Here is an 11,906-nt window from a genome sequence, read left to right as displayed (position 1 = left end):
GAGAAACTCATAAATCACACAAAGCAAGGTTGGCATGTGGCATCTGGCTCAATGGCAAAACTTGGCCCAGCGTCGTGCCCACTATCTTCTGCCCTGGACAGGTCCATTATAGCCCAGAGCAGAGAGGCAGCCTGCTTAGCTGAGGTAAGGCCTGCAGCACACAGCATCTGCTCCGAGCCCCAGAAGAGACCCGTGCCCTGCGTCAGGGGACCAGGATCCATCTCCATGACCAAACAAGTGGCTCTCAAACTTGAGTGTGCATCAGAATCCCCTGGGGGCTTCTTAGTCTTGGATGGCTAAACCCCACCCCCAGAGATTCTGATTCAGTAGGTCTGGGGGAGGCCCAAGAGTTTGCATTTCTAGTAAGTTCCCAGGCGCTGCTGCTGCTCTGACCACATTGTGAGAACCACTTCTGTGGGACTGAGTTTAAACCTTGCTGTTTGTCCTCGGGCAAGTCCTTCTCCCCACACTCTTATCCATAAAGTGGGCATACCAGAACCTACCTCATGGAGTGGGGTGGGGAGGGGGTGTTGGAGAGAATGAGAGAATGCACATGGTATGAAGTTCTGGATGCCGAGGAAATGCTCAATCTGTGTCAGCCCTCAGCAACACCAATGCACGGTTGCTGAGGGCTTAGAGACGACAAATAAGTAGGAAGGGGGGAGTTGTGAAGATACCACGCTTTTAGGAAGAAGTAAGATGAAAATGAACAAATATAGATTCAGTGCTTTCTGAATGCAGTGCATTCCTAAATGCACAAATGCTTTATCACTATAAAAGAAATCCCAGCTAGAATCTTTTATTTCGTTCATTCAGCAAGCCAACAACTACTGTGAGTCTGAGAACCAGGCTCTGTGCTGTGGCTGTAAGAAGCAGAAAGCTGGAGCAGACATAGGTCCTGTTATCAAAGAGCCACAGTCCAACAGAAAACAAAAGACAAATCAGGACTGGAGAAGACAAATCCACATCACTGCATCCATCAGGAGGAGGAATGTGCTCACTGTGGCTCCTGCCCACCCTGGTTTCCCATCCAACTGGGGATTTCCTAGCTGGGGACATTTCTCCACTACTGCTGTCCTCAGGTGCTGGTCTGGCTTGACCTCTGGCTCCTTGATCTGGTCCCCACATTCATCTGGCTCCCAGAGGAAGTGCAGTGAGGAGCACAGGGGTGCTTTCCTTCCCCTTGGCTTCTCCTCACAGTGAGCTCGAGGGTCGGCGCACTCACTCAGCAGCCTGGGCCCCATCCGTGGTCTCCCTTGTATGGCTTCCTCTCCCTCCTGCTTTAGAGGGTTGCAGATTCAGTGTACATCGATATCACCCAGGCCACTTGTCACACATACAGAAATTTGGAGTCAGCGGGTCTGGGTGGGAGGCCAGGAACAAGCACCTAAAGTGATTACAGCAGGTTATCTGTATACACCCTGAGAGACCTTATTTGAAAGAAAGACAGGCCTACTTTCAAATGATTCGAGGGGGGTCAGAGATAACCCAAGCTGGGAAGGAAGGAACACCTCCGTGGCATTTGTATTCATTCTCTGGATCAGAATCACTGGATTTTCCAGGCCACGTAGTGCCCCGATCCTTCCTTTGCCATCTCCAAACAAAGAAAACTGGACCTGAAGGAATGCTCACTGTCTCAAGAAGCAGAAGGCATGGCTGTTTGGGTTTCAATGGCTCCCACAGCTTCCTTCTAGAATTCTTCTGATTACAGACTGGTTTACATCACCATGATGCTGTGTGCATGGGTAGAAAGCCCAGGCCACACAGCGGTGACCGACTGCACTGCCACCAGGCCTCACCCAGCCCGCCTTCTACCCCAGACTGAGGCAGGCATGGCCCAGAATGTCATTTCGAGCTGTCCTGGAAGCATCAGGACTCCCTGACCCCCAGGCCATAAGGAGAGGCCCCTCCTTGCTGCTCCCATAGCTCCTGCCTTCCCTGTAGCTTCTACCATGTGGTGTTATGGTTGCCTGCTCATTTGTCCATCTCCCCTGCTAGAATATGAGTTCTGAAGGGCAGGGGCAATTTTTGTCTTGTTTACATTTGTGTCGTCATCCTCAGCAAAATGCCGAGTATGGAACAGGCACTCAGGAAACGTTTATTAACAATAGCAATGAAAAGAAAGAAAAAAAAAACACCCCAAAAACAACTACACAAACAAACAAAACAATAGCAATGACATTTATTTACTAAACATTAAGAAACGGCCAAGTGCTTTGCAGTCATTAAATAAATCTTTCCTCACAAAAACCTACGACTGTGAGTACGCCCATCTTACAGGTGTCACAGGTGAGGAAACCAAGCTGACATGGAATAACTTACTCCAGACCACACAGCTACTAAGTGGCAGGGTGGGATGGACCCTGCTGATGGGCTCTGGAGTCCATATTCTTGTGCCCCTCTTCCCACACTCCATGGGGTTGAATTCCATATCCGAGGATTCCTCAGGTGGCTCTGAGGCCCCACCAGCTGGGTGACTCAGCCTGGCTGCCAGATCAAGGGAGAGGGCCCTTCCCTGTTCCAACTCGAGGTCTTTGTCAAGTGCTTGGCAGTGAAAACCTCTTAGATGAGAGAAGCTGCTTGGGGCCCCTCCCTTCTTCTGGAGAAAACTGACTCAGAGCATCACAGGGGACACACAGAAATACTGCAGACATGAGAACATTGTCGGAAATGAAGCTGCGGACATTATGAGCTCCAGCCTTTCCTTTCCATGTTTCCTTTCCTATTCCCCTGATGGGAGAAGACCACACCCTGTTCAGTGCTGGAAGACACTCCACAGGCCTGGGGGTGCCAGACCTCTCAGAGGACAGTGATATTGCCAGGGTTATTTCTCCCAACTGCAAATGGGGAGATTGAGGGACCAGGGGAAGAGCCTTTGTGAAAACTGAAGCCAAGTCACAGAGGTCCAGGGATGGAGAAATGGGAGTTTGGCCCCATGCATGTCCCTCCCGCCCTCCTCACCCCAGTATATTCTGGGAGACTCTCTTCTGCTGGGTTATGTAAGGCCAGTAATAACTGGCCAACTTGAGGGTGTTTGCTGAATCCTCCAGGAGCTGGCTAAAGGCTAATACCCTTAGTTTCCAGAAACAAAGGGGATGGGAGAGAAAATGGGCCTGGGAGAGGTAGGTTTGAAGGAGGGCAAGAGAGAGCACACCTCAGGAGAAGCAGCACCAGAGCCCTCCAAGGTGGGAGTGAAGATAGACGGAAAGTGGAAAGCTGGCCAAGAGGGAGGCCCAAGAAGGCGGTGGGCCATGGGATATGCTCTTTGAGACGATGGACGGATGGACAGAGACTGCAGCCAGAGTGTTCTACAGCAAATTGTTACCTTTGTCCAGCTTAGCCTAGGCTGGACTCCGCAGCCACACTGTGTGCTTGGAACTGTGAGCAGCCAGCACTCTAGGCCCCGCAGGCCTAGTGGTCATAAGTTCTGGGGAGTCCGGAGGAGCAGCCCTGAGACAAGGTGGGGCTGGGGGCGGCCATGACTGCATTCAGAAGAGTTAGTCACACCACGGCCTGCCCGCTACCGTTCGTATGTGCACTGAAGTGTTTATTTTTATCTGGGCAGGTTCAGCTTCTGATCACAGAAATGGCAGGGGCTTTCCATTGGTTTCCATGGAAACATTAAGCAGACATCTGCTACTCGATCACACACGACTAGGCTGGTAGGCCTCTTTCTGGAATTATTTCACTATTTCTACCCAGGAAGATGGTCCCACCTGCATTTTTACCACTGCCCTCTTGTATGGTAGAGAGGAAGGACAGTTCAGCGGGGCCAGGGAAAAGGCAAACACTTGCAGAAGCCTCTTGGTTTCCATTTCGGAGCCCCTAGTGTCCCTCAGTGAAGCCCCAGGAGCCTGAGCTCTGGTTCCGGCCTGCCCAGCAGCAGAGCCACCTGCTGGCTCCCCCCAGAGCAGCCAGCCTGTCGTCCAGGAGACCCTGGGGTGCCACGGGGCATGTAGGCCAAGGAACAAGCTATCACATGCACCTGAGTGTGTTCAGTTTCACTGTTACAGAATAGAGGCTCTGACTTCCTTCCAAGGCAGGGGAGTGTGGTGCTGAAGGGCTTGGCTCTGGTGCTGGAAAGGAAGGCGCTGAGGCACTTGTACATGTGAGAAGTGGTTTTATTCCAAGTGTGTGTTTCATAAAGACAAAATCCTCAAGGACAGCTAGTGGCACATGCTTTGGTCAAGAAGAGGAAAAGCAAAACCAGAATAGGGCTGAGTCCCACAAATGACGGCTGACAAGCGCTGAGCCTGGTCTGACCATAGGAAAGGAGGGAGACTCTAAATCTCTGAACAGCAGTCGTCTTACATTCCACGAGAGAAGCCCTCGCTCCCCATCCCGACAGGTCCACGCTACCCACCAGGGTGGACACGCACAGTGGTGATGACGGTGGATGAAACATCACAACAGGGGACAGAAGTGTGGCCCCCATGCTGCTGAGCCCACAGGGTGTGCTCTGAGGCCCAGGAGCACGCTGAGGGGACCCAAGGAGCCAGGAGGTGAGAGGAAACCACTGAGAACCCTCTAGAGTGGGTGCTGTGGATTAGGGACCCTTGGCTTTTGGCCCCAGGGGCTGCATGGAGGATGCAGCCAGCAGCAGTTTAGGCACCAGGGAGGGAGATGGGCATGGAGCTCAGGTGGATGGTAGCTCCAATCCAGACCAGACGTTCAGACCCTTTGGGGATCAGGGACGTCTGTAAGAAGCCGGGGAAATCTATGGACCCTCTCCCCAGGAAAATGCATATATGTATACACGTATACATGCATCATTTGGGGGACAGTTTCGGGAGATTCCTAGGCCCTTTGGAATCCATGAACTCCCTAGGGGTCCTGAGCTGGTTTGCTTCGTGGGAGGAGGGCTCTCAGGGGTTCTGATACCACCAGTCTTTCGCCCAAGATCTCACGGCCTGAGCCAGTGGGGAGGGGAGGAGGAATATAGGGAATAACAGAAGTGGTGCCAAGACCAGGCCATAGGGAAGGGGGAAAGAGGCCCAGTATCTGTGAGGAGAAACTGGGAGCTCTCTGCAGACAGGAGCCCCCAGCCTTTCTCGCCCCCTGCAGTGACCCACCCTCCTGTAGTGGGAGGGGAGAGGATGAAACCGAGCCCGGATCACTCAGGGAGTATCACTGCTCCAGAGAGGAGGTCCCATTCTCACTGGCCACCCTGACTCCATAATGCTGTATTTACAGAGGCAAAGGCTTTTGAGAAAGCAGGTGCTAAAAGCTATGGCCGAGGATGGGGCTGCTCAGTGGCGTATGGTGGCTGCCTGTCCTTAGGGGGCACTCAAGGCGGGCCCAGGCAGGGGGCACAGGATCCCAGCAGGTCATTAAGGCCCAAGGGAGAGGCCTTGGCCTGACACGGCAAAACAGATGTGGCTGTTTAAGAAACTCTGTCCCAAGGCTGCTCCTGAGATTGCCCTGCAGCACGTGGGGACCAGCGCCCAGGACCGGAGGCACACTGCAGCATGGGAGGACTAGGGCCCCAGGAAGAGACCCACTCTTTGGGTGCTTTGCTGTTCTTCTGTCCATGTCTTTCTACAAATCACCCATTCTTTGCCCCAGATCCCATCCCTCCCACACCCAACCAGCACCTGCCCGGGACAGGCCACTGAACTTCTCAATCCTTTTGATTCTGTCGCCTCCACAGGCTGCCTGTCTCTTCCCAGCCTCAGCCTCCCCATTCACGCCACCTGGTCCCACGCGCAGGCCCCGTGACACAGCGGGGCCCCTGTGTAGGCTTCTGTCTTTGCTCTCCCCAGCCAACAAGGGGAGGGCACCCAAACCACTGTCTGGGGACAAAGGGTGAGGGCACCTGCCCAGTCTCTGCCCAGCAGCGGTGCAGTGTCCTGACCTTCTCTCCCCGGGCGAGGCCAGGACGGCAGCCAGGGCATCGGGGTATGTTCCCTGAGCCCTCCCTGTACAAGCTTTGGAGCATGGTGTCTCGTGGCAGGGGTGTTTGCTGATGATTCCGGCAGAAATATGAGGAGATGGAAACAGCCCGCTTTACACTCCCCCACCCTAACCCCCTTCCAGTCCCAAAGTCTCATGCAAAAGGTACAGGAGGCCCCAGGGCTACCGTCATGTGTGCGGCAACAGCTGCCACTGCTGGGCCGGGGCGTCGGCCTGGCACTTGCTGGTCACCAGCTGGGCGGGCTTGGCCTCCAGGCAGAGGCCGTTGACTGAATGCTGGATTAAAGAGGCTTTTCTTCTCCATCTCTGGGGGGAGAGTGGGGAAAGAGGGCAATGAGAAAACTGATTAAAAATAGTAATGCTCATACCTTCACTGCATATGTATGTAAAGGGCTCTGTGTATACCTAGGACACACTCCCATTTAAACAGTCTGTGTGTCCCTTACATAAGAGGCTCCCCAACCCTACATAAGCTGTAAGCCCATGCCTCCTGATCACTCTTGTTCTGTAGTTTGGCATGAAGTTACTATCTAGATCAGAGGCTCATAAGCTGAATCTAGCCCAGAACTGTATTTTGTTTGGCCTGCACAAACAAAATTTTATTTAACATTTGGTTTAGTTGCCACAGAAAAATCTGCATTTCCAACTTCCCTTCACACACCGTTCAATTTCTAGTGGCACCAGCTGGTTGGGGCTAAGGAGCTGGTCTCTGCCAATGGGCTCTGGTCTCAGCTCACCTGAGGCCCACCTGGGCTTCCCCCCAGCTCCCTATAAGCACTTGAGTTTGAGTTCTGGACTAGGTGAATCTTTTACTCCTCCGAACAAGATCTCCCCTTCCTGCAGCTCTAAGCTTCTGCCCTGGCCTGTAACTGTGCAGCCAGTTTCCTGCACCCTTTAGTGGGCACTGGCCGCCATCTCTGCAGAGAGGAAGAATGAGGCCAGTAGGGTGGTCGGGGCACTTGAGTCCCCTAAAGAGTCATGAAGGGGCTCTCGGATCAGTGCCTTCACCTCCTGGGGCCACCTCCCCTTTCCCAAGCTCGACAAGGGGGAGAAGAGTTGTTCCTGTAGACATTTTGGAAGTGCCTAAGGGGAGGATGGAGTGTAATTTGGAACACATAGAACAGAGGAGAGGCTGAGACCCAGGATTCAAGGCTCAGGGAAGAATAAATAGCAAGATAGGTATATTTTGGGTTTTTTTCCTATTTCCCTCCCATGCATCGATCTCCCTTCTTCCTATATCCATCCACCTTGTGCTCCCTAAGAAGTGGGGAGTGCTCATGGATGGAGCCCAGAGGGCTCTGAGGGGTGGAGCCCCGTTCTTATCTGAGCAGCCAGGACAAGGGAGGTGAGCTGCACCCAGCCACAGGGCCAGGGCCTGGGCTGCAGGTGGACATGAGGTGGGCAGAGATGGGAGCCAACTTGGGATGTGTACACAGGGTGGAAGGTGAGAGCTGCGGAGCCTGGATTCCCCTTGGGGGAGCGGCTGAGAACCAGCCTCTCTGAACTATGTGTCCCCAGCAGAGAGGGGTTCCTGACCTAAAGGGGTAATGGATGGGACAGGGCCTTCGGTCCCTTTGAAACTCACAGTATCCTACTGCCTCGTGTTCTTCTAGTCTCTGACCTCTTGAGAGGAGCTGGCCATACTCTCCCCAGCTTGGCATTGCTGGACCATGTCCTTCTTTCATCCCTGTGACCAACGTGATCTGCACATTCCCTGGCACAAGTAGGCACCCAAGACAGTTTTGTGAAGAATGAATGCATGAATGAATAACCCAGTCATTAGGAGGTGCTCCCCAAATCACAGGATTCTCACTTCCGATGCCATCAGGCAGTCCCAGGGCCTTCCCAACTCACCCAGCCACTCAGATCTGGGCCTGGATAGACAGTCCCTCACAGGACTCTCTCGTCTCCACGGTCTTACTTCTTGCAGACTCCTCACAACGCAGGAAGGGAAGGGAGCCCCCAATTTTATAAGTGAGGAGACTGAGGCTCAGAGAGGTGAGTGGGGTGACCAAGGTGGGTCCTGCTGACTCTATCACACTAGTTCTCGTGCACAGGGACCTCTCGGACACCTGACACCAAAGTGACCTTGGAAACAGGGCCGAAGGAGGACCAAGGAGGCAGGCTCAGATGGAGAAGTCACTGGCAGTGGGAGAGCTGCTTATCCTGTCCTCTGGGAGAAGCGGCACAGCTGTCCAGGGTGCTGTTGGGGCCCTGGCAGGACTTGCAGGAGCAGAATGAGTGGGGACAAGAGGGTCCTATAAGCCCCTTAGGCTGGGTAAGCAAGAAAGGGAAAAATGGGTACTTCAGTCCCAGATGAGAAGTATTTGAACAGTGCCTGCCTTGGGAGCTGCTTCCCAGCTTCGGCCTCAACAAGGAGTGGGTGGGAGTGGGCTCAAGGCTTGACCCTCAGAGTCTTGAGGGTCCCCCATCCCCCACCAATCAGAAAGTGCTTCAGAAGTATCGAGTGGGCCCAGCAAGTAGGCCTCGGCACACAAATCTCTCAGCTGTGTATGTGTGCGCATGTACACACACACACACACACACACACACACACACACACACACACACTGCAGGGTGGAGATGGGGCTGCTTTTCCAGAATGGAATAGCAAACTGGCAGGCATTACTACAGAGCTGACCCAGACAAACAGAACAGGGTGGAAAGAGAACCCTGCAGGCCAAATCAGAGAGACAGGTGGCCCCCTCGCCCTCTGTGCTGCCCGGCAGGCTGGCCAGGGTCAGGCACAGGGAGGGCCACTGAGGAGGGGAGGGCAGAGGAAGAGCTGGAGCAGACCTCTGGCCTTTGTGTCCCATCCCTGGGCACAGGAGCAGCCCTTCCAGACAGGAAATAAGTGGCATAGGAGGGAGGCAGGCTGACTCTGTCACTGGCTGCTATGTACCCTAAGTAAGTAACTTTATCTCTCTGAGCATCAGTTTCTTCCTCGACAGGTGGGCCTTACCTGTCTCCCAGGATTAACAGAGACAGGGTTGATGATAGTGTTTGACAAATGGAAAACGCAGTGAGGCTCACATGAGGCTGGCATGACAGCTTGGAAATCACTGTATCTGGATCTCAGTTTCCTCAGTCAGCCAGCAGTCAAGAAATATTTATTGAGCGTCTATTATGTGCTGGGTTAAGACTTTGGGCTTAGGGGGTCACACTGACCTGTGTTTGAATCCCAGCTCCACCCCTTCCCAGCTGTGTGATCTGACATGCATTTCTTAAATTCAGCAAGCCTCATATTCTCACCTATAAAATGGGGATAGTGGTAAGGCCCACACCGCTGGATTGCTGGGAGGAGTAAATGGGATGATCTATGTAAGTCTCCTAACACAGGCTCTGCTCTTGGTAAAAACCTAACACCTTTTGGCTGTGGTGGTTGTCAGGGGCTAGGGACAGTGTCGACAGACAAATGGTCCCTGCCCTGATGCAACTCACAGGCTGGCAGGAAAGACATTTCACTAACATTTACGTGAAGGAGTACTTTCTCATAAGTAAAATAATAGACTTGACCTAGATATTTACTTAGGCCCACACTGGTCCTCAAAGTGGAGGGTTTATTTGAGTGTATGTTTCAACCTGGGGCTCCCCAGCCAGGGCCTGCCACCCCCACTGTGGGTCCCCTGCTGGCCATTTGGGCCAAGGACAAGAAGCATACCTGCCTGCCTTCTCTTGGGTTACATGCCTGCAGTAAGACCGGGGTCCCGGGGGAGATGGAGATGGAGGTGGAGGAGGCCGTCAGGCACTTCCCCTGCTGCTGGATGAGATGATCACTGAACAGCCACGCCTACGAGATGGGGACAAGAGGCCAAGTCAAAAAGCACGAAGACGGATGGAGAGATGGGTAGATAGGTGATGAAGCAAATATACTGTATATTTTGGTAGAATTTTCTGTAAATAATAGGGGTGGGTGTATAGGTATTCACTGTACAATTCTTTCAACTTTTCTAGATGTTTAAAAATTTTCATAATAGTGCTCGCTTCGGCAGCACATATACTAAAAATTTTCATAATAAAATATTGGGGTGTGGGAGCTTAGCTGGAGCTGGCCAGAGGGCAACAGAAGACGTACGGAAGGACGCTGGGGATGGGGAAAGACATGGGATCAGGGCAGCCAGAAGCGTTCTCACGCCAGGGCTCTCCATGACCTGCTCTAGTTTTGACGTGGGCACAACACTCGTGTGTTGCACACATGTGCACACAGAGGAGTCCTGTATGCCCTGCTGCCCGACATGCAAACGGACCACAGGTACATTCCAGGAGAAAGCTGGGAGTTGTTTGGGCAGCATTTCTCCCTCTGCAAGGAGACAGTGGGTGGTGCACAGAGGTAAACTGTGTAACAGGCTAGAAAGGGGATGGGAATGTGGCAGGAACAAACCCAAGGAGCAGAATGGGAGGGGACAGCTGGCAGGGTCCTGGGAAAGTGGGTTTGTGAAAGATGTAGGCAGAAAGAGGATGAGAATGAGCAGAGGAGAGCCCCTCACCCCACTCTGGGTCCTAAGCAACTTACCTGAGGCGCTGGGGGGTTCTTGGCAGACCCTCTGCAGATCCCCACTCCAAGCAGGAAGTTACCAGCAGTGTCCTGGCCCTGGGATTCTAAGCAGTTAACCCCCTGCTTAATAATGCCAGGAAGCACTTCCTTTACCGGGACCCTGAGACAAAAAGCAGCGGTCAGTGTTGTCTTCTGCCTCCCCGGGCTTACAGGCTCACCTAGAGGGCAGTCCCAGGCAGCTCCTGGGGCACCAAAGTCTTTGCGGGAGGCAGGCCTCACTAGCCGGGATGTAAGCAAGCAGGGATTCCTCTGGGAAGATAGTCGAGGTCCCACTCAGTTCTGAGCAGCTCCAGGAGTCCAAGGGACTATCCTGAAGGCCAGGCCTGAGAGGACCCTGGGGGAAGAGCTCAGGCCAGAAACCCAGGACTCCCCAGTCCTACTAAAATGCATTAGAAGTTGCTGAGACGAGCTGCGGAACTCTGATCTGCATAAGGGGCATGGCCATGGCAGGATTGCAGGCAGGCCTAGGAAGGCAAAGCGCTCTTCCTTTAGCTTCCTCAGTCTCCCCACTGACCACCGGTCAGTGTGGGCCCATTATTACTATCCCGTTTGGAAAAGAGTTGGTATCATTTGGGCCAAGAGATCTCCTTTCTATCCGCCAATCTGATCCTCTCCTGAGAACTGAGGCAGAACACGAACAAGTGGACTGGGGATGAGTAACCTAGATGTGAATGGAACGCGTGGCTCCTATCTCAACAACAAAACATCATTTCTTTTTTTTAACTTTCACCCAGTGACAGAACAAACAGATGACTTAAGCTCCTGATTTAACATAGCTGGTTTTATCCACTCTCTTGCTTTGGGATCGATTGATCCAGTTTTCTGATAGTTATAAAATCCTTCTTTCTGTTGGTCCTCGGCGGATGGCGTGGGCTATTCTGCATGGGGGCTGGGGTACGGAGAGAAAGGGCATGTTCTCGGTACCCCCAACACCTCCTCCGGGCTTCCCAGCTCCGGCCTGAGGCCTAAAGTCTATGCTTCCATCCAAATGTTGTATGACCTCTGACAGAATGAAAAGAAATGACTTTTTCCCTCAGAAATGACATGTCTAAATGAAACTATCCCCTTAAAAAGTGGTCACTTGAGGAAATTGTTCATTTATTACAGTTCCATAAATTACCATTCTTCCCTTCCCAGCTATTGTCTGGGGAGATTGGGGTTATCCAGGCCACCAGCTTTCTTCTGAGGATGATGCCTTCGCTCAAATTGTTTTGTAACTCCTTAGAAATTGTTCCCAGCATCAGGTTCTTCTTGTCACTTGTGTCAGTCTTGTCACACTGTATTCAGGACCCAGCATTATATTATCTGGGTTAATCATTTAGTTTATTTGTTGTTCTTGGTTACAATATAACTATGGCTGTTTTCCAAAAATCATATCAGCCCTCAAATGACCAAGGCTTGCCCCTTTCATGGATATGCAGGCTCTGAGGAGTGAAAT

At 52.6% G+C, this 11,906-nt stretch overlaps 1 protein-coding gene across 2 annotated transcripts in view; it reads right to left on the bottom strand.

Annotated features, from left to right (window-relative positions):
• Positions 1 to 4,103: 4,103 nt before the first annotated feature.
• The window catches only part of GALNT16 (polypeptide N-acetylgalactosaminyltransferase 16), a 77,184-nt gene continuing 69,381 nt past the window's right edge, over positions 4,104 to 11,906 (bottom strand). For both annotated transcript variants that reach the window (XM_081050046.1, XM_081050047.1), the window contains 3 exons: positions 10,427 to 10,568; positions 9,575 to 9,703; positions 4,104 to 6,219 (listed from right to left, as the gene is read on the bottom strand). In XM_081050046.1, the coding sequence (XP_080906172.1) occupies positions 6,082 to 6,219; positions 9,575 to 9,703; positions 10,427 to 10,568 (409 nt within the window). In that variant the 3' untranslated portion in view covers positions 4,104 to 6,081. The remainder of the gene's footprint in view (positions 6,220 to 9,574; positions 9,704 to 10,426; positions 10,569 to 11,906) is intronic.

Source organism: Rhinolophus hipposideros (genome assembly GCF_964194185.1).
Source record: "Rhinolophus hipposideros genome assembly, chromosome: 5".
Lineage (NCBI taxonomy): Eukaryota > Metazoa > Chordata > Mammalia > Chiroptera > Rhinolophidae > Rhinolophus > Rhinolophus hipposideros.
This window is presented reverse-complemented; position numbering and strand designations above follow the sequence as displayed.